This window comes from Misgurnus anguillicaudatus, chromosome 12, assembly GCF_027580225.2.
Source record: "Misgurnus anguillicaudatus chromosome 12, ASM2758022v2, whole genome shotgun sequence".
Lineage (NCBI taxonomy): Eukaryota > Metazoa > Chordata > Actinopteri > Cypriniformes > Cobitidae > Misgurnus > Misgurnus anguillicaudatus.
This window is the reverse complement of record NC_073348.2, coordinates 34,678,345-34,701,870: the sequence shown is the minus strand read 5'-3', so window position 1 is coordinate 34,701,870 and position 23,526 is coordinate 34,678,345. Positions and strand designations below refer to the sequence as shown.

The 23,526-nt window shown below is 37.5% G+C and overlaps 1 protein-coding gene across 3 annotated transcripts in view; it reads right to left on the bottom strand.

Annotated features, from left to right (window-relative positions):
* The window catches only part of dscama (Down syndrome cell adhesion molecule a), a 102,710-nt gene extending 80,298 nt beyond the window's left edge, over positions 1-22,412 (bottom strand). Inside the window, exons 1-2 of one of the 3 annotated variants that reach the window (XM_055207867.2) lie at positions 21,731-22,412; positions 713-1,030 (exon numbers count right to left, since the gene is read on the bottom strand). In XM_055207867.2, the coding sequence (XP_055063842.1) occupies positions 713-1,030; positions 21,731-21,773 (361 nt within the window). In that variant the 5' untranslated portion in view covers positions 21,774-22,412. The remainder of the gene's footprint in view (positions 1-712; positions 1,031-21,730) is intronic. The other 2 variants (XM_055207865.2, XM_055207866.2) reach the window with 2 other exon arrangements.
* Between the last annotated feature and the right edge of the window lie 1,114 nt (positions 22,413-23,526).

The following is a 23,526-nucleotide window of genomic DNA, read 5'->3' as shown; positions in this document are numbered from 1 at the left end:
TTCACTTCCTGAAAAATAACCGTTTTGGACATACGTGAGTTTCATCGGGCAGCGACGATATGTTTTCTCTGGGAGTCGAACCTATGACTACTGTCAGTGGCGGCTCGTGACTGCTCATCCAAGGGGCGCAAATTCATGTGTTCGGAGTGTCGTGTGTTGCTCGTCTTTTCAAAATATTTGTTTGTTGCGTCATGTGAACCACGTGCATCCTGTGTTTTGTCAAAATAAGTGCCTGCTGCACACGCGTCAAAACCTTTTATGATAAAAGAGATGCTCACGCTCAAGACACCCCATTAACAGTAAACTCTGATTATGCATGAGATTATGAGAGTATCTGGCAAACGCGAACGTCTCTTTTATCATAAACCCTTTAGACGCCTCTGCAGCAGGCACTTATTTTGACAAGACACATGATGCATAGGATCTCTCGACGCGCAGAACACATATTTTGAAATTACGAACAACACACATGACGGGCTACATCCATGTTGTGACGAACTTCACATCGTGCGCCCTCGAAAAAAACAAGTCACCGGCCGCCACTGCTACTAATACAATGCTCAACCAATTGAGCTACAGTACAAGTCTGTATTTCGGACATAATGTAACTTAAACATTTTGAAATTGTTACCTCTAGAATTCCCATTTTTTGACCCTGCTAACCAAGGCCCTGGTCATTTTATAAAACATTAATACTGTCTGTAATACTCACCGGCCTTAATATGAACATCTTGGCTTCTAATTTTCCCTGAAGGATTTTCCGCTGTGCAATAGTAAGTGTTGTCGTGAATCACTTTGCTAAAGCTGGACGGAGGAAAGTGGAAGATCTGGAGAGTGCCGTTGGGGTGGACGTGGCGAATCCCTGGGACGTTGTAGCTCTCCTCGCCGGTGGCCAGATACCAGCGCAGGGTAGCGGGCGGCACCGCTGCGGCAGGACAGGGAACATGAGTTCCCGTGGTGCTGGCGAACACTACCTCTTGCAGAGATGCATTGACAAAATACAAGCTGGAATGTAAATCTTCACTGAGAACTGCAGGAGACAAGAGATGATGTGAGGTTAGTCCTACAATAGTTTCATCTTGAAATTTTGTAGTCACAATTGTCCACTGAGGTTCAAGATTAAACACACAGACAAAGATTTTTATTGCAAGGCGACTCTAATAGACTAACAAATAACTTACTTTGTAAGTCCATGAGGACTTTTAAAAGAGTAAGATTCCACGTTTCATTTAAAAGTCTTTAGATAATGTGTGCTGAGCTACGTGTTTTATAGATAATGGAGTTAATTTGAGGTCACAAAAAACCCAGTATTGTCTAAAAGCATATAAAATAAATTAATATTAAAACCCATTCTCTGGGGGTAGTTGATTTGCCAAGATGGCAACGAAAAGATAAGTTGGCAAAACATTGCAGATGGAGGCATAAAGGCATCTTTTAGGTTTGGTCTGTTTTGAGGATGTTAATGCCACTGAGCCACTGTTACAATCTATTAGATGGAGACCAAGAGAGCAAAACATGATGGGAAATGTCATGGATCTTGGAATTTCTAACTTAATATATTTAAGTTAGTAATTCAGTGCCCTTTGATTTACCTGAAAATGCACACCATTAATGTTTTTAGTAAGGCATGTTTGTTAAAACTACTTATATCTCCTAATTAAACTAAGGCCTGGTCCTGGCTTAAGCTAATCCCTGTCTGGGAAACCACTCCATTGTATTTTAACTTTTGGGTGAATATATTTAAGGGTTTCTATGAAAAATTGCATGTAACACTGAGGCATTTATAATTTTCACTTAATTTAAAATTTTTTTAAAGATTACTTTCATAAATATTTAATGCGTTTGTGTGTGTAAAGTTGTTTTAACTCTATTGATAATTCCAGGCATCAGTAAAAGATCAAAAGACCTCTAGATCTCATAAAGTTTCATTAAATATTAAAAGACTTTACCAATACTAAGACCAGACTGTGATACAATTTTAATACAAAGTTGCATTCCCACAATAAATAGCTTTGATTTGACAGTATCTTCATTATCAATTGGTTTTTAGCATAGACTGTAAAAAAGATGGACGTAGTGTCTGTGACGTCACCCATAGGTTTGTAAAGAGCTTTTTTGAAGCCAGTAGTAGGCGTTGCCTGCCATCACCATCTTGGCTGCGCATCACCGCAAATCACTTGCGGATAACTGAAAATGTGTAAAGAGGGGGGACGTAGGTAAAGCTGAGGTGGCTGGTTGCTGAAACCAAACCCACCTAGCTCGACTCTAGTGACTGCAGAGACACTTCACCCGTCACTTAAGTGGCCACACCCTTAATTATGCAGAATTTGAAGGCTTTAATCTTAAAAATCAGCTCAATTCAGCATCTATCAATCTAAAATCCAGCACATTACCAACACTGTTAAAAATCATCTCGCTTTCAGTATTCTACAGTAAATGATGGGCAGGCAAGACGATTCAAATATAAACTGAATACATTTTTTATTAATCTGGCTTTCACAGAAAGTGGGCTACGGCGCTTGAAGCTGTTTGATTAACTGTGATTCTTATCTCCTCTGAATAACAGACCAAACGCTTTCTTTGTCGCTTCACATTTGCATTTTGAAGCTGATTGTTGTAAATTCTCACTGCGAGGGGCTCTAACCGTGTCGTCCCTCTGTGTTTTTGTCTTGGCTTGACTCTGGGAGATATTTATGGGGTGAGCATGTGACAGCTGAAGGGCAAAGAGCATCTAAAGTCAAGCTGATCTGGGGGCAGGGTGGTCAGACAAGAACACATTTTTCTCACCACCAATTAGTCTGAATGTGACTGTTTTTTAAAGATAAGTTCTTCTGGAAATATTTTAAACACCTTTTACACGGCACTCTTAAATGCTTGATTCTGATTGGCCAGTCGCGACATTCCAAGGTATGTTATTCCAAGATTACAACTGCCTGAAACTAACACACAGCTTGAAACCATTTTGATAAGTACACTTTAATATTACACAAAATTAAAATATAAATATGTTTTAATGTTTTAAAAATATAAATTACATTATGTTTACAAATGATTAAACCAAATAGTGTTTTTGTGACATTTGAACGTCTTTTTCTCTTATTTTAAAACCGAAAGTAAACGGGTTTATCTCACAGAAGGTCTACACAAATAAAATAACACACCAGTGTTAGTTTAGGGAGAACACACTGCATGCATTGTCCCAGAATACACACATCTCTTTGTTATTATTGAAACAACATATTTTGTGTTACTTTTAACACAACTTGTGTTTTATTTTAACTCAAAATCAACACAAAATAACATAATGTGTTAAAATGACAAATTAACACATCCTTTCTTACTATACGTTCACACCGCCACCGGTGAGAGCATCCAAAAATGGCTACCCTGCTTACGACGCTAGATAGAAAATCGAAATAAAGTAGTGGTTGCTCTGACGCTCGAATGCATTCTCTGGAATCCTTTTCCGCCTTCCTATTGGTTGCCACCGAACTGCGTCATAGCTCATTACCATAAAGTTGACCTGATTTCAACTCTCCTCGACGCTCACATTGTCCAACACACACCACGGTGCTACATGCCTTAGCTCTCATTGAAAATGAATGACTTTTGGCCACTCTGACGCTCTCGCCGGTGGCGGTGTGAACGCACAGTTAGGGGGTGTGCACACCAAAGCTTTTAAACGCGGCTGAAAACGCCAGGCGGACGCTGAATGCCAGCTTTTTTCAGCTGAGCATTTTGGTTGCTACAATATTTCTGCTTTGTTTATCAGTCGTTGAACGATGTGCTGGTTGGTTGTTGTGATGTTTATCCCACCCCTCTTTGATTGGACGGCCGTGTGAGAAATTACATTGACGAGCTGAGCTTTTCACCCAAAGTTGAATATTTCTCAAGTCTTGGCACTCAGCGCTGAGCGCAAAAAAAGGCTAAGCGTCGGGTTTCAGCGCAGAAAAAAAATGCTAGCTGCTGGCTTTTTTGAAAAGGGCCGTGCTTCCACTGGAAACAATTAAAAATATACGCCGGCCGCCGACGCAACAGCTTTGGTGTGCACGCTACATAGAGTGTATTTCAAATTAATATTTCTTGTTCCTTACCTTACTTATGAGGTAACAACCTGCTGCCCATACATTATCCTTTACTTGAATGTAACTCCACACCCTTGCCTCATGAATTATATGCAGATATATTAATAATGTGAACTAACCAGTTCTACTCAACCGCACAGCTCGGACCATAGATATAAATGAAAATAGATGCTACCTTCACCAGTTTCAGACACATAACTGCTAAGTCCAGGTTCACACATGCATAGGTGAACTGTGCATTTGCAGCTGATGTTTTAGCGCTGATGTTAACAGGTTACAGCAATTACCCAGCATGTGTGCGCATTACAGAAGTAGATCTGAAGCAGCAGTACATAATATCTACTCCTTCAACTGTGTTGATGTGATTGATTGCATGTTTGTGACATAGGAAACCAAGGCGATTTCAAACCACGGGAATGAGACTATCTTCGGAAAACTCCAATGTTATGGAGAAAATATTTTGCACATTGTTAGCATATTAAAAACACCACATAGACATATAAACATGAATAAACACTTGATTTTCATAATTTCACTTTAAAGGAACAGTATGTAAGAATTTTATATCAATTAATCATAAAATGGCCCTGATATGTCACTAGACATTAAGAAATCATTTTCATTTCAAATACTTATATCACTGACAACAGTGGTCCGTCCAGGATATTGTCATTTAAAAAGTGGAGTTGCAGCCCTCAACTGATGTTTATGTTGTCATTTTGTGTATTGGCCACAAGTTTTGTGATTGCAGTACCAGTTTTAGCCACAAGTTTTGTGATTGCAATACCAGTTTTGGCCACAATCCTACATACTGTTCCTTTAATGATTAGGAAAAATAGATTTTAGGAATTAGATTTATTACAAAATGTCATTTTCAATGTCTTGTACTGTATTATATTTTGTTTGTAATTATATTGATGATCTCTAAATATCAGCATCACCACTGGCTATTAAAAACCCATATTCATCGACAACTCCTGACGTGCTGTATTGTTGGTCAAACTATTTATTGTTTTATTAATACCACTGCAAGTAAAAAAACTCAATGTTGCAAAAGTAAAGAAAACCTGTTTCTAATAGCCTATACAGTATCTACTGTATGTACGTAACAGGTGTGATTGTAAGTCTGTAATGAGAAGCATTCGAGCAGAATGAGTTACATTTAGAGACGAGCAGAAATACGTGTTTGTCTTTTGAAGACACATTAGCATTTGTCCACTGATAGTGTGTAACCAGCCATCACAACCTTTTTGAAACTAGCCAGGCAATTTATTTAAGTAACATGCAATCAATATTTACCCGGCAAACTGCATGGACAGCCTGGAATTAACCCTTAGAGATCTGGAATAGGACCAGGCAAACACATTAAACTATGATGACTACTACAATGTACTCGAGTTGTGGTCAATCCACATTAACTTTATATGGTACTGATTTGTTACCATACTACTGTAAAAATCAGGGTATTTACTGTACAATGAATACCACCATGTTAGCAGGGTACAGTACCTTTCTATAAACATAAAATTATATGGTATTATTACACAGTACCCCAGCCCCAAAACAATGTAAAACAATGGCAATTTTTATGTAAACATGTTGTGTCCCTTTTAAAACCTGCATTTTTTCTAAATCAATTTCAAATTCTCATGATCAATTGCTTATATTGTTTTGGAAATAAATATTTCATGCTTAATTCATAAAAATAATAAATTGTCTTTAAACCTTACCATGCAAACATGGTCATATTGTAGTACCTGTATTTTGTAAATGAACCAAAGTATGCTGGATTTGTTCTTTTAAAGCAAGCACATGTCTTAATCAAATATATCATTAATGTTGGATGATATGAACATTATACCATATGATATTATAAATGTCATATTGTCCTGAAAATTGTTCACAAATACAATACTGTGTAAAAGTGCACCATGCCAATATTATTTGCTATTTTGTAATGGTATAATGACCATATATAATATTTTCACACATAATACAATCAGAAAATACAGAAAATTTGTATGTGGTATTAAAAACAGTATAAAAGTATAAGCTGAAGTGTTTAGTGTGATCTCCTTTTATACTTGAGAAAGGACCTGCAGGATCTCTTAAACCTAAATGAAATGAAATCCTAATTTCTACTTCAAATCTAATGACTTCAGGATTTCAGTCTCCTCAAAATGTGTTTAGTGCCAAAAGAGGTCTCACTAATCTTTTCTGTTTGTATCTTAAAGGATTACTCCACTTTCATAAAAATCTGATAATTTACTCACCCCCGTGTCATCCAAGATGTTTATGTCTTTCTTTGTTCAGTCGAGAATAAATAAAGTTTTTTTTAAAAACACATTCCAGGATTTTTCTCCATATAGTGGACTTTAGTGGACCTTAACAGATTTACAGTTTCAATGCAGTTTAAAATTGCAGCTTCAAAGGGCTCTAACTGATCGCAACCAACTAACTGATCTTATCTAGCGAAACAATCATAATTTTTGCCAAAAAACAATCATAATTTTCGCCAAATCTACTTTTAAACCACAGCTTCTAGTCGCATAGTCGTGTGACGTACCACGTGAAATTACGTATTACATAATCACATCAAAAGTTCACGCATGATGTATGCGAAACCACCGCTTCAGTGTTTACGAGTGTGGAGAAAGAGGACCGTTCCGACCTTGTTATATGTGAAATGATATATATTAATGTCTTTGTGTCAGTTTATTGTTTAAAATGGTCCGCAAGTGTTCGTTTCTCATATGTAACGTGTGACCTTTCGATGTGATTACGTAATACGCAAGGTTGCGCTTGCGCATCACACGGCTAGTGCAAAACGAGAAGTTTAGAGTTTAAAAGTACTTGGCGAAAATGGTGATCATTGCGCTAGATAAGAGCGAACCTTATGCCTCAGTTGGGATTGTTTAGAGCCATTTGAAGCTGCATTGAAACTGTAAACTGTTGAGGTCCACTTATGTTCACTATATGGAGAAAAATCCTGGAATATTTTCCTCAAAAAACTTTATTTCTTCTTGACTAAACAAAGAAAGATATAAACATCTTGGATGACATGGTGGAGTAAATTATCAGATTTTTTTTTAATGTGGAATATTCCTTTAACTCTTTCCTTGCCATTGATGAGTCAACTTGTCAATTAAAGGACAAGTTCGGTATTTTACACTTAAAGCCCTGTTTTCAGATAGTTTATGATTAAATGAAGCGGTTTTAACTGAAATTTCGACACATGCGGCTGCCCTGAAAATTTTTGGGTGTTTGTTGTTTCAACTCCCACCTCTACAATGGGTGTATAGGTGCACTGGAACAATCCTTCCTAAAATGCATTAAACTTTCGTTTACAAAGACGTGAAACTCACTGAGTGGTCAGGGGTGTTCACTGATATGCTCACACAAAAATCGCTGCAAAATACGCATTCCAACAGGTTTTATCGTAGTTTTTGCCAACTCCACTGACTTTTATTAGATGTGCTGTAAGGTATGATATTACTCCGCGCCGGGAACTTTGTTTGTATTCTTGCAATTGGCAAAGGTGGATTATCGCCATCAACTGGGCTGGAGTGTCTATTATTCAAGCTCTCAGCGGAAGAATATACGGGTGTGAGGCCTTTGGAAAAGTAGGTCCACAATTTTACAACAAATGCTAAAACAGCTGTTGGAAAGCATCTTTTGCAGCGATTTTTGTGTGAGCATATCAGTGAACACCCCTGACCACTCGGTGAGTTTCACGTCTTTGTAAACGAAAGTTTAATGCACTTTAGGAAGGATTGTTCCAGTGCACCTATAAACCCATTGTAGAGGTGGGACGGGAAACAACAAACACCCGAAAATTCTCGGGGCAGCCGCATATGTCGAAATTTCAGTCAAAACCGCTCTATTTCATCATAAACAATATGAAAACAGGGCTTTAAGTATTAAATACCAAACTTGTCCTTTAAGAGAAAATGCTTCCCTGCCAATGACGAGTATTTCTGGCAATCCGTAATACCGCTATTATCCACTTTTCCGCAACCCTCGGGCAAACAACTGTATTTTTGTGTAATTTAGTTTCACGTGCGCACCTGAAATTCTACAAATGGTTTCGCGTGAGCACATGAAACTAAACTTTAGATTTGTTTACTCCAATGTCACCTTAAGGGCTCGGTAGATCTCTATCAAAAGTCTTTTACAAAAATTGAATTATCTCAGCTTTTTGCTCAAAATTTGGTGTTTTTGAATAAACCTACCCATATTTGAGAGGTGATACAAAGAGAACAAATGAAGGTAGGATGAAATGTTTTTTTTTTTTTTTTTTTTTGAAAGCAGATGGTCTGTTCTTTCATTTGATATATTATATGTTTATATATTTAAAGAATAAAATTTTCTGGAAGGCATTAAACTTTTGTAAAATCATGAAAAATGCTGCCGCTGGCTGGCAACTTTTTTAAGAAACACTGGTGGTGAAAGAGTTAATAAAGTGAGTGATAAAAATATGGATGGTCATGCTACAACAACAAAGCTAAGACTTTTGCACAATACTGTACATGCTGCAACAGTCTTAAAACCGCACAAATCAAATATGCTTTAAAAATGATAAGCTGCTTGTATAATCTATCACAACAAACAAATGCTTGCTTTACGGTTGCACTGTTTGACATCATACTAACAAGTACACTGTCTCTCTGAGGATAAAATCCTGGCCCTGTTGTGGGTGGATGGGTCACTTTGTTGGCTGCAGGCCCACTGTGTCTGCGCAGCAGAAAGGAGGAGAGATTCTCCTCCATCCTCTGTAACCCACGCTGAACCCTGACAGTACGTCACCGGCTCGAGGTAATTAAAGCAAGGGCGTGCGGAAAGCAAGCAAGCGAGCGTACGGAAAGTCCAGAACAGCGGCCAGGAGAGTTAAAAATCCTGTCCCTGCCCCGAGGCTACACCGAGCCCGGCGTCGGGGAGCTTGCAATTTACCCAGCTTGCAATTTGCTCTCATGAATATTAAGCACAACTCAGCGTGTCTGGGTTAATGGACCACCGTTCTCTGGCAGTATGTAAAGCCAAAGATATCCCCAGATGCCGAGAAGGGTGAGAGAGGGAGCAGCCGTGCGTCCCGCCGGAAAGCCAAGTTTCTTGTTATTTTTTCATCTCTTAAGTGAGATGATTTGAATATCATCTGAATAATGTCAGAGCAAACGTTCGTTTAGAGCTCCCCGGTGGTGAGGGAGATCAAACGGCCTCCGTGGATCTACATCAATTACGGGAGCAGACGCCGCTGATGTCTGAATCAAAAGCACCGCTGACTCGGATGATGATGGAGGGCGAGCGGCGCTAAATGAATCTCTTCTGCTCGTGCTGATGCACGCGTAATGCGACGACTCACGCTGTGTATTCTTGAGTCAGCTAAACTAGAAAGATATTGAATTTAATTGTGCAATAAAGTAAATATGTTGAGATTTTTTTGTAAATTACTTTTCCAGCTTATTATGTAGAGATTACTACACGGTATTGTGAGTAAACCTGTCGTGGGCTGATTTATCTGAAAGGTATAAACATTGCGGCTATGTGATGCTATCAAAGCATCGTTCTGTTTGAGACCAACCAGCCTGATAATATGACATTATTGGGTATGAATTGTTTTCCCAAATAATGGCAGATGGAAGAAGCATTAAACTGAAATTTACATCTAGCAACTAGTAGTAAAATGTTTTTGCAAATTTACATTAGATTTAGGTGCTGAATCAGATCGGACACATTCGTACAGAGACGCACGATCTCTTGAAACCCTAAATAACTAAAAACCCAAACAAAAGGCTTGAAAAGCATAAGGAAATAGTTCGTTTTATTTTCATGTTTTGTTAAGCTTATACAGTATCCAATTGTCTCAGTCTTTGGCCTTTTCTAAACATGTTATGTGCTAATATTTGGCTGCGATTCGCAGGTCAGCCGCTCTCCACGCTGGCTTAAACCACGCGTCCCTGCGCACTGACGCAGCCAAGCAGATGTAAATGTATTCAGAGCATTTAGTGCTCAGGATTAACCGAATTATAATTTAATCATCTGATCAAACAGCAATTAGCATAATCACTTCTGAGGACGGGCCGATAGAGAAGGGAAAGGAAACAGAACAGACCTGAGGCGCAAGCAGCTTTAATGAGACGTTTGCTGGGATCTTTGTAAATGTAACACAATTCTAGGTGTTGATTTTAGGCACAGTATTTTGTCTGCTGTGGTACGCAGACACATTGAGTGGTCAAACTTTAACTGTTTAGGGGATAGTTCAGCCAAAAATGATTATTATGTCTTAATGTGTTGTTTTAGACCTGTATGAATTAAACACCAAAGAAGATATTTTTATAAATGATGGTAAGCATACAGCTGGTGGAAACCATTGACTTCCATAGTTGGGAAAATAAATTCCATGGAATTCATTGGGAACCGTCAACTGTGTGCCTACCCCATTTTAATAAAATATATTCATCATCATTTATCATCACATACTTTCAGGGCCGCATTAAGAGCTCACTGGGCCCCGGGGCTACGAATTACTGCAGCCCCCCCCCCCAACACCACTTTAGGTCACCAACTACAGAGAGAACACATTTTTCTAAAACACTGCTGAAGTTGTTTTACATAAATATAATCTAGAATAATTCAGAATAACAGTTGCACGAAAAAAGCTGTTAGATTAACACTAACCTGTAAACATGACTTGCTAATAGCGAATATTGGGGTGGGCGATGAGCTAAATGTTTTATCATTATACGAGTCATTTTATCTAACAATAATGATATACTTCACAGTCAAGTTATATTACTTTTAATAAGAATTTTATCATATGGAAATTTAATGCCACTAACATTTCAGAATTCTTTTGACCAATTTCCATATCACAAAAAAATAATAGTCACTTAAGAAAATAATCTCAAGCTTACTGATGACAAGAGTTACAATTAATAACAATAGAACAAAGGCACACAAGAAATCGACCTACTTGAAAAACTTAAAGCACTGAATATATTATATTGTGTAAAGTAATCAAATATACAGTACCTATCTTTCACTATAAATTCAACATTCATTCTTATTTATTTTACAAAAGTGATTCAGTCAATGGCAGTAAATTACTTTATTTCTGATGTTTGATTTATTTATTTATTTATATTTATTTAATGTTTATTTGACAGGGACAAATGGATAAAACATTGCTTTATAAAAAATACAAAGTAGATTCCATGCATACAGGTTTATAGCCAAGACTAATTTGCAACCCCTGTCCCTGGTTAGGCTTGTAAGGTTAAAACAGAGATTACAGAGTATTGAAGCACAAATTTATAGCTATTAATATACAATAAATACATCAAATACATCAAATAAGATGTGGGCTTAAATAGATGTAGTAGTCACTATAACACAGAATCTAAACAAATGTATACATTAAATTGTAGCCTGTATAATCAGCGTTCACAAAGTTGTTTCAGTTTTAGCCATTGCTTTAAATGTGTATTAAAAACCTTGAGTCCTTTCAGTGTTTTAATTTCTGATGGTAAAGCATTTCACCATTTTATGCCATTTTAAAGTGATGTCTGACCAAATGTTGTTCTACGTTTTGCGACTATACAGCCTATACAGTACGGCGCGGCTTTTTATATTGCTAAGCAAGCACCGAGTAAGCTGTCTTGTCAATCAAATATTGACGCGTGAGCGCTCTTTTACTGTTAACTGTCATATTAGCAGAAACTTTAAAAATAGGACGCTTGCTCTGACCTTGTTTGAGGGTGAGAGGTGCACAAAGACGCAGGAGACAGTGAGCGACTGGAGTCCGGTTCTTCAAAGCCCTTGTAAACTTCCCTCGCCACAACGTAAGGCCCGCCTCTCCCCTCATTCGATTGGACAATGCGCCCGACGCGAATGACGTTGGGCGCTTCTCCGCTCTCAGCGTTTCTTCAAAAGCGCATGCTGCGGCTGGCGGCAAAAACCTAATTTGTAGATGGCGTGGTAAGGCTTTGGCAATCAGATGGCTAGTAGTAGTCAATCTGCTTCACAGAGCCAATCACGGGCCCCCTACTTGTTCGGGCCCCGGGGCTTTAGCCCCGCCTAGCCCTATGGTTAATGCGGCCCTGCATACTTTCATAATATTTGTTTTTCCTACTATAGAAGTCAATGCTTTCCACCAGCTGTGTGCTTACCCTCATTAAACAAAATTTCTTATTTTGTGTTCATCAAAAACAAGAAATTTCTACAGGTCTAAAACAGTGGTTTTCAAACTGGGAGCTAGGGCCCCCAGGGGGGCCGCAAGAGGGTGCCAGGGGGGCCCCAGTTTTATTACATTTTATAAAATACATTCGTTTATCATGAATTCTGTGTAATTAAACCTATAAAATAATAAGCCAACTAACCAACAGCACTACTAGGTATAATTTAATATGTTTTGTTTAATTAAAATATATATTTTTTTAGAACAGTTTTTGTCCTAAATTTTCTTTCGGGGGGCCGCGAAAGAATGCACTGTATACAAGGGGGGCCGCACGCTGAAAAAAGTTTGAGAACCACTGGTCTAAAACAACATGAGGATGAGTAAATGATGACAAAATTGTGAAACCTCAGCTAATATCATGTTTTTGTGATTTACTGTTACACTGTACACAATGTGAAAATATACTTTACTTTACTTTACTTCAACCTTGATAACTTTAACATTGACTGAGTAAGACCATTTCAAAGATTGAAATCAATTAGCACTTTAATGCTCATAATCTAACAATTGTTTATGAGATTTTATAACCTGGATTTCACAGACAGTTTCACAAATAATAAAAATTAAGTTGTATATTAAATAAAAATATGTAAAATATTTCTATTTAAATTAACACATAATTTATCATAATATTAAATATGAATATAAAACATAATATAATACAATAATATATTTAAAAAGTTATTAAACATATAATAAATGTAATTAGTTATGTACTTAGTTAATAAACTAAAAATGTACTTCGTTTATATTTTATTTATATTTATTTTATATTATAATTAAAATGTATTTTAATTATAAATATAAACATTAAAAGTTATCACAAATATTGTAGGCAAAATTGCATTTGGCTGTACTTTAGCTTATACGATACAGATATTAATATGTATTATATGTGTTTTAAATGTATTATTACAAAAAATTCATCAGAATTTACATTCAGTATAATTGTACCTTGCCATATACCTGTCTTATTCTAAGACAAAATGTTTTTGTAACAATAAATCAAATGTTATAGCTTTTGTTTTTGGATGATGTAAACAGATCCTCTTATTTATACAGCCCAGTCTCATGAAATTTCGTTATATAGTCACGTAATTCTTTAAATTAGTTTTTCGTGATATTATCACAAATTTCCACATTTTTTCGTGATCGTATAAAAATTCCTATTTTCGTGTGATTATGGTTATTATTATATATATTATATAATAATATAATATTATTATATTATGGTGTGATTGGTTACTGTTTTGTCCTATTTTCTTACCATTGTCGCTTTGGTTTAGGGTTAGATTTACATACAATGACATCCCAACACAAACCGAAGTCCAGTCCCTAACGCCAGGCGTCATATAAAAAAATAAATCAGAAAAATTAGTATAAACCAATATATAAAGTGACATTCTAATGCAAGCACCAAATCTAACACTAAACCGAAGCGACAATGGTTTAAAAATAGGAAAAGCAGTTGAGTAACCAATACATGATAATCACATGAAAACAGAAATTCGTTATAAGATCACGAAAAACCGCGGAAATTTGTGATAATATCACGAAAAAATAATAAAAAAAATTACGTAACTATATCACAAAACCTTGTGAGACTGGGTAGCATTTTTAAAGTGGCACTATAAAAATGGTGGGGGTTTTAACCCACCGTTGAGTCAAAAAGGAACAAACCCAGCCACTGGGTTAAATTAAGCCAGAAAATGTTAAGATTTGACACAACAATGGATTCAAACATCCCAGCATTTTGGGTTTAAACAACCCAGTATAGGTTAAATTACAACCCAACCGACTGGATTTGTCCCTTATTGACCCAACGCTGCAATAACCATTTTTTAAAAGTGTATTAAAGCTGCATTTCACATTATGATCAGTTTGTATTGCATTCGGTTTCTTCTCATGAGATTACAAAGGGGAAATGCAGTAATTCATCTTAATAAACATTATCTTAGCAGTTTGTTAAACTGATTTACAATACAGTAATGTGTGCACATCATAAAAGTGGTGTTGACCTGGATAAGATAACTGAACGCATATGTTATGCTAAGGTCTTAAAAGGCTATAAAGAACCTGGTTATCCAGTTTACTTTCACACACAAATCATCTCTTATACTCACAACAGCACAGGCCACAATCATCAATACTCCCAGACATTTCTTATTCAGATGAAAACTCGTTCTCATTCATGATCACAAATTGAGCACCACAGCATTTTGTGCCGAAGTCATCAAGCCTCCAGACTGAAAAACTGAGATTAAAAGTTCTAATCAGTAGAAACGCAAGGTGCTTTTCCTGCCAAGTCATCAAATCAGGAGATGAATACACATTATGGCTGTAAGCGCAGGGCCGTCTGTCAGGCATATTTCCTGCTGCACGACAGTAAACTGTGCTGATGAAAAATATGCACACTGATCAGCATTAGCTCTCATTACACAGTTAACAAAGCCGATCATCAAAATGTCATTATGGCAAATGACTCGAATCATTGATGTACTGGAGTAGCGGCTACTTATTTGAGTATAGTCGGTGTGGGTATGTTTTAGTGCTACATACTAATGCAGCGTTTGACCAACACAGTATGTAGTAATTGTGCTTTTCTGTGGCATTTTAACTACTATTAATGTTTGCTCGACAAAATGTCTTTACTTAGATGTATGTTTGTTTAAATGATTCATGCTTGTGTTCGGGTGGATAATGTTAAAATAAAATGAGTGTATAAGCTAATCTCTGTATTAAGAGGCTCTACCTCTTGAAGTGATGTTGTATTCACAAAATCTGTCTCTCTCAGTAAAACATAAAACCAAAATTGTGAGTTTAAGTTAATTTATTCTGACAAGGACTTGCGTGAAGGATTAATCTGAAGTCATTTAAATTTGCTTTATATTGAAAATCTTGGGTTATTGGGGCGGATTATGCCTACATTGGGACCCTACAGTAAAACCTGAGGTTGCTTACATTGTGGAAACCAACCAAAGGGCCCCATGAAGAAAAAGCTTGACATCTCACAAAAATACTGTAGGATTCTTTAGTATTTACAATAGTAAATTGTGGTATTTTTAATATACTGTAGTAATTTAATCTATGCTGGGGTGTTTTAACCCTTTGTTGAGACAAATATAATCATTTTTGGGATAATTTAACCCAACTCGCTGGCTTTGTTCCTTTTTGACCTAGCGCTGGTTTGAAAATAACAGACTGATCTCACAGAAAGTCGTGTTATAATCACAAAAAATTTGTTTAATTTATTTGTGTCCATGGCTTTTTTTGTGCCTTGAGCATGAATGTCTTTTTCGTGTCAGTCACCCTTTCGCGCGCGCAAGTGAAACTATTGCGTGCGCACGTGAAACTATTGCGTAGGCACGTGAAACTTTCGCTTTCACGTGCGCACGCGATAGTTTCATGTGCGTGCACAAAACTAAATGCGGTAGTTTCACGCGAGCAGGCGATAGTTTCACGTGCGTGCGCGATAGTTTCAAGTGCGCAAGCGAATCTTAACGCGGTAGTTTCATGTGGGCACGCAGTAGTTTCACGTGAGCATGCGATAGTTTCACGTGCGCATGCGATAGTTTCACGTGTGCATGCGATAGTTTCACGAGCGCATGCGATAGTTTCACGTGCGCACGCGAAACTAAACTTTATTTAATTTTTGCTCCATGTCCCCTTAGGGGCTTCGTACACAAAAAGAAAGTCGTGCCACGGACACGAAAAATTATTTATAGAAATGTGTGCGACTGCTTTCACGTGCGCACGCGATAGTTTCACGTGCGCGCACAAAACTAAATGCGGTAGTTTTACGCAAGCAGGCGATAGTTTCACGTGCGTGCGCGATAGTTTCAAGTGCGCAAGCGAATCTTAACGCGGTAGTTTCATGTGAGCACGCAGTAGTTTCACGTGAGCATGCAATAGTTTCACGGGCGCACGCAAGTTTCACGGGCGCATGCGATAGTTTCGACGTGCGCACGCGAAACTAAACTTTATTTAATTTTTGCTCCATGTCCCCTTAGGGGCTTCGTACACAAAAAGAAAGTCGTGCCACGGACACGAAAAATTATTTATAGAAATGTGTGCGACTGCTTTCACGTGCGCACGCGATAGTTTCACGTGCGTGCACAAAACTAAATGCGGTAGTTTCACGCGAGCAGGCGATAGTTTCACGTGCGTGCACGATAGTTTCGAGAGCGCGAGCGAATCTTAACGCGGTAGTTTCACGTGAGCACACAATAGTTTCACCTGAGCATGCAATAGTTTCACGTGAGCATGCGATAGTTTCACGTGCTCACGCGAAACTAAACTTTATTTAATTTTTGCTCCATGTCCCCTTAGGGGCTTCGTACACAAAAAGAAAGTCGTGCCACGGACACGAAAAATTATTTATAGAAATGTGTGCGACTGCTTTCACGTGCGCACGCGATAGTTTCAAGTGCGCGCACAAAACTAAATGCGGTAGTTTCACGCGAGCAGGCGATAGTTTCACGTGAGCATGCGATAGTTTCAAGTGCGTGAGCGAATCTAAACGCGGTAGTTTCACGTGAGCACACGATAGTTTCACGTGAGCATGCGATAGTTTCACATGCGCAGGCAAACCAAACTTTTTTTAATTTTTGCTCCATGTCCCCTTAGGGGCTTCGTACACCAAAAGAAAGTCGTGCCACTGACACGAAAAATTATTTATAGAAATGTGTGCGACTGACACGAAAAAGTCATTCATGCTCAAGGCACGGAAAAAGCTGAATTTTGTGCCATGGACATATGTCTATATGTGACTATAACACGACCTGCCATGAGATCATGTTGGAAAATAAACTAGCATTTTTTTTGTGTCCACTTTGTTAATGTATACTATAGAATTTTGTAACTACTAAATATGGTAGTATACTTACTAATATCTAGTATGGTAAGGTTCAAAAACACTATAGTATCTGGGAGTTTGACAACTACTTTAAAAAGTATACTAAAGTATTTAAAATGTGGGATACTACAAAATGTCTCATTGAAGATCTAAAATATGAAAGAAAAAACATATGTGTGTATTCACAATTGCCAAATATAACATTTCTAACATTTGCCTGTCGTAAAAGACATTATAATACACACTATGAAGCATATTATACATATCCATAGCTTTGTAAAAACCTTTGATTCGTTCATTTGAAATTTCATATCCGTATATTTATGATTCTAACCATTAATATAACGGTGACTGTTTCATTGGTTATTTTGCTAAGTGTTTGCTAAACTTTCAGAGCGAGTAATCTGAGGACTGCAGGCTAAAGGCCCGTTTGCAACGCAAGTCACAATGAAATAATCCTCTCAGTTCAAATCTGCAAACATGGCCTTGATTTCTCTTTACCATTAGTGTGTCTTCAAACACTGGTGCATAGTTGGGGAAAAACAAATGGATGTGCCCACACACTTTTCTCTGTTTGATCTGGATTCAACTAAAAGCTCTCTTAACCCGTTTCAGTGAAAGCGACAGCTGATTGGCCACTTTGCTCGAAACTACACTGTTTATTCGTGTCCATTTGAGAGCTGAACCTTAGCATCGGTTTACAAAAACAACATCGCTCGTACTTTCTGCTGTGTCGGTGCATGCGCATGCTGTTCTGTTCCAATTACATTTGTGTGTTAATATGCACACGGTCTCAAGAGCTCTTCAAAAACACAAGAGCCATTGAAAACAACTCGCCATGGTTTTACATGCAAAAACATTAGTTGTTTAATACCAGAGAGGTGAGCTTAGGAAAATGATGAGTGAATTGTGAAAATGTTTGTTATTAGATAAAATCATACAAATGATTTTTGTTAAAGTAATAGTTTAGCCAAAAATGAAAATCGTATTGACTAACCATTCTATTCTATATTAACTTTTTTCTTCTGTGGAACGCTAGAAAATATATTTTCAAAGAACTTTTTTCTAAAAAAAAAAAAATATCCAGATAATTTACTCACCACCATGTCATCCAAAATGTTGATGTCTTTCTTTGTTCAGTCGAGAAGAAATTATGTTTTTTGAGGAAAACATTTCAAAACTTAACAGTTTTAATGCAATATAAATTTGCAGTTTCAAAGGACTCTAAACAATCCCAAACGAGGCATAAGGGTAATTTTTGGCAAGAAAAATAAAAAATATGCACTTTTAAACCACAACTTCTCGTCTTCCCCCAGTCCTGTGATGCACCTGCGGGACCTCACGTAATACATCATCACATCAAGAGGTCACGAATGATGCATCGAAACTACGCCCCAGTGTTCACAAGTGTGGAGACTGAGGACCGTTGCGACGTTGTTGTATGTCGAATGATACTAATTAATGTCTTTGTGTCAGTTTATTGTTTAAAATGGTCCACAAATGTGCGTTTCATATATGTAACACGTGACCTTTCCACGCCATTACGAAAGAGGTCGCGCTGGCCCATCACAGGACCACAGCAAGACTAGAAGTTGTGGTTTAAAAGTGCATATTTTTTATTTTTCTTGCCAAAAATGACAATTGTTTCGATAGATAATACCCTTATGCCTCGTTTGAGATTTTTTAGAGTCCTTCGAAACTGCAATTTTAAACTGCATTAAAACTGTTAATGTTGGGGTCCATTTAAAGTCCATTAAAATAAGAAAAATCCTGGAATGTTTTCCTCAAAAAACATAATTTCTTCTCGACTGAACAAAGAAAGACATCAACATTGTGGATGACATGCTGGTGAGTAAATTTGAGAAAATTGACTAATCCTTTAAAAACTTTGAAACAGAAGTTGTTTTTCAATTTAAATAAATTAATCATTCTTTTAAGTCTTTTAAAGTGTGACACTGCCTGTGAAAACCCAGCTAAAGTAATTTAATGTTTTCTTCATAAAATCATCTTGTATAATGTAAAGATCATTCTGTGAAATTATAACCTTGATATCTCTAATATTGACTGAGTGAGACCAATGTTAAATCAATGAGAGAAATCAATTTTTGATGTTCCTAAACTGTTTGGGTCAGTTTCCTGGACAGGTCCCAAACTAAAATGCATGTTTAAGCTGCCTCAATAAAAAAAAAAACATCTTGCACTGACATCTTAACTGATATCAGTGCCATTGTTTTGTCTCAAGATGCACACCGGTATTGTTTTTGTAAAGTATGTTTGCAAAAATACATAAATTCCCTAATAGTATAACTAAGGCCTAGTCCTGGATTCATCTCAATCTCACAGACAGGATCACATTTGAATTAGTTCAGCATACAATTTATTATAATTGCATGAAAAAATCAAGCCGGTTTGGAATGACATGAATGCAAGAAAATACGTTTTTGGATGAGCTAATCTTTTGTAAACGTATTTTATAAATTAATTCAAATTGGAAATCTAGATCAAGAGCGACTGACCAGCTCTCCAAAAGTCAGTCTAGGAATAACAAGGATAAAACTGAAATCCCTGCAGGGATGTTTAAGCAGCTGGGGAATTAATTTATCCTTAACACTCGGATAAAGATCCCGAACGGCTTCGTAAACAAGCACGCAGTGTTTTCCTCCGTACATCTGGCAGTCATTACGGAACACTTCCGGGGTCACCTGTGCAGGAAGCTCCAAGGCCATTGCACCAACATACATTTCACAGGTTTCCATAGAGACCAGAGGAGAACTGGGCTGTGAGCTTAACCAAATCATGAAAGCCTCATTTTGTATGGCTTCTTTTCTCTCTCTCTCTTTCTCTCTCTCCCCCACACACCCGCAAGAAACATGCTACACTGCCCAGAGAGAGAGAGAGAGAGAGAGAGAGAGAGAGAGAGAGAGAGAGAGAGAGAGAGAGAGAGAGAGAGAGAGAGAGAGAGCTCACTGCGCTAAAAGAAACAGCACTGCATCAAAAAACTGATCAATGTATCATCCGACAGACCTACATATACTAGAGCAAACACAACGCCACAAATGGAAACATATTGATCAAACAGAAACTCTCAAAATGCTTTTTAGAAATGCACATTTACACCCAGTCCAACAGGCGCTCAGTTCACCAAGCAAAAAATCCCTCTGAAATGATGATCAATTTCATTGATATACTATTAATTGAGGTTAAACGACTGCCCATTCTGGCTTTGTCATAGCCCTGCGGAAATCCGGCAAAGCTTGCGAAAAGATCATCGGACAGATGGAAATTTCACAATTATCTTGCAAAAAGTGTGACTGTGATTGATTTGCTTCCATGAAATTCGAAGAATAATCGCAGAGCCCGTCCCGGCTCATCTCTACTGTAAACCAGTGCACTACGACAACCATTGTGCTACAGCATTGCCGAGTCTTCTTATTTTTTATTTTTGACCCATCTCTTGGTTTGATTTATTTACTACTATCACCGGTCAGTTCGTGTGAAACGACCCAGGTCAGATATAAGGGGCCCGGAGTGTTCCACTGTTAAAACCGCCAAAATACCCCCATTTTCCTGCATGCTTGCCCCCCCACCCAATATCCCTCTCTCTCTCACAAACACACCCATCCTGATTTAGCCCAGCAACCAGCACCCACTCACTGTCTCTCCATTTTAAAACCATCAACACATTCCCCTCCTGTCGAGTATTTGCTGTAGAATTTTATGGGATTCGGAAAATCGAAAACAAAAAATATGTTTACGTAAATGTTTTGGAAATGGTTTGAGGGCTCATATAAAATGGCAATTGATTGACTGGGAATTATTTTTTTTTTTTCATTCAATGCTTCAGTGTGTCCTCTTGAAACATGGCGGCTAAGCCAGGATGCTATAATGAAACAAAATATTTGTTGTTTCCTCATAAGATTTGCAAGGACCTTCTTATTTTTTAATCACTTAATCTGCTTCACTACTTTATTCATTATTTATTTTTTTCTTTAAATGTATATTTTTAATTGAACGTTAACAATTTAATTTATTTTAAAGATTATTTGAAAACATCAATGGACATTAAAAAGGAAAAAGCAAAAAGAGAAAAAAAAGAAAAGAAAATCACGATTCATTTCTTGATGATGCATTTAATAATAATAATAATCACATACTCGTGCATGCATGTTATACAATTTATACTGTAAAAGGTAGTAGAGAGACTGATTTACGTTTTACACAGTGATTACGTTTTACGCACGATTTTATGCTCATTTGAGAATCAATTGCTGGTTGTTCTTGAATAATTAACTCCTGCAAATTAATTGCGTATCTTTAAAACAATATTTTGAGGGGAAAACAGCATGCACATTATTTGGTAAATTGGCAAAATTGTTTACGACAGGCTTTAAAGGGTAAGGGCATGGTGCTGTGAAATGGTGGGTAGAGTTGAATAGAATTAACCTGCGGATGTGACCAACTCGAGCAGCATGCATCACATATTCAAAACATCATCTAATGATTAAATGCACACTTAATTTATCAAAAATGTGCGTAAAAATGAAAAAGACCACTTACCATTCAAAATGCACTGGAAAAAGATGATGGCCAATATCCACATGCCCCGGACCTTTCTATCTCCAAACTAAGGTTTGTCTTTGACCACTGCGCACTTTTCCTCCGAACAATTCCTTGCGTATATGTATCAATTATCTGTAATTAATAGTTCCAGTAAAAGAGATGCATGTGAACCGAAGGTCTCTCTCTCTCTCTCCTTCACTCTCTTTCTGTTCCTCGATCACACGCACGCACTGTCGCTCGCTCGCACGCGTGGCTGAGGCGTGCGCTCCCGGCAAATCTCCGTTTAAAGCGGGACTGAGCTCCAGCTGTGGCGCGAGATGATGAGAGGCAGGCAGGTGCGATGCTGAGTCAGAGCGCGCGCTTACTGAGAGCACTGCGCACAGGTGTAGTGTCATACGAAACCAAAAGCCCAATTAACGCAGAATTAAAAGTAAATCCAGAGTCAAAATCATATCAGAACTTTACGGGAAAAGAAAGAAAATCATAAAAAAGAACGAAAAAGAAAGAAAAGAAAATGCCCTGAAATTTCAGCTTTTAAATGGATTGAGATGATGGCTGTTAGCTGAACTCAGAGCAACATCCCTCTTCACCGCCTCGCGCCGTCCAGCAGTCAGCAAGCACGCGCATCTTCCCCTGCTGCACTGATGACTCCAGAGCTCAGCATCAGCACCACAGCATCACACAACACAACAGCTCGCGCTCTCTCTCGTGCGCTCTCTCTCTCTCTCTCTGTCTTTCTCTCCTCTGATTTTCTCCTCCGCAGCCTTAAAGGTGCAGGGCTACTGCTCTTTTAAAGAGAGAGCCAAACAACCAAATCCCATGACCACAGGTGTAAAGTAAGCTGTACATCAATTCAAGCAATGGCACGGCACACATGTATGCAGTGAGTGTAAAACTGAGAAAACACTAACCGCAGTAAAATCACAGTTGCGTGTGACAGCTTCCTCTAAATGATCTTAATTGGAGGACATGAATTTATGTCATTTAATGTGCATTCTGTTAAGATTCAGGACCCCTGAGGGCGTGTGAGTTTTTAGCTGCTTTCATTAATTGACCTTGACAAATCAGAGCATTTGCTTCTTGAGCAGTGAGGCGCTGGGCCGACTCATTGCGTTTCAGGAAAAACATTAACCTTTAATTAGATTTGACTAGCCATACACTGACTGATAATAATAGAATACATGTGTGGTTTAAAATGATACAGCACACATTAAATTGTTAATAATATGTATAATAAATCTTATAAAATATAAAAATGTTATTACTAATGCTGTATACATTTGTGTACGTACACTACAATTAATAAAGGTGCTAATCAATGCAATAGAACCATTTTTGGCTGTATGGTTCCCTTTAACATCTGAAAAACATTTTTTGTTTCACAAAAGGTTCTTATAGTGAAAAAAAATTCTTTACATTACAAAAAGGTAAGAAATAAATGGTCCTTTTGAAAAAAAAAACATTGACGCGAAGAACATTTTGTAGCACTTTTATTTTCACATTTATGCATTTGGCAGACTCTTTTATCCAAAGCGACATTGCAATACAAGGGATGCATTTTTGAATCAGTATTTGTTACCTGGGTTTAAACCCATGACCTTTTGCACTGTTAACGTAAGGCTCTACCGAGCATATAAATGTCCATATTTACATTTATGCATTTGGCAGACGCTTTTATCAAAAGCAATCATTATGCCTTTTGCGCTGCTTATGCAATGCTATATCACTGAGCTACAGAAACATAACATTTTTAAGAATGTATTTTTTTAAATAAAATTTGTAGATATTATATT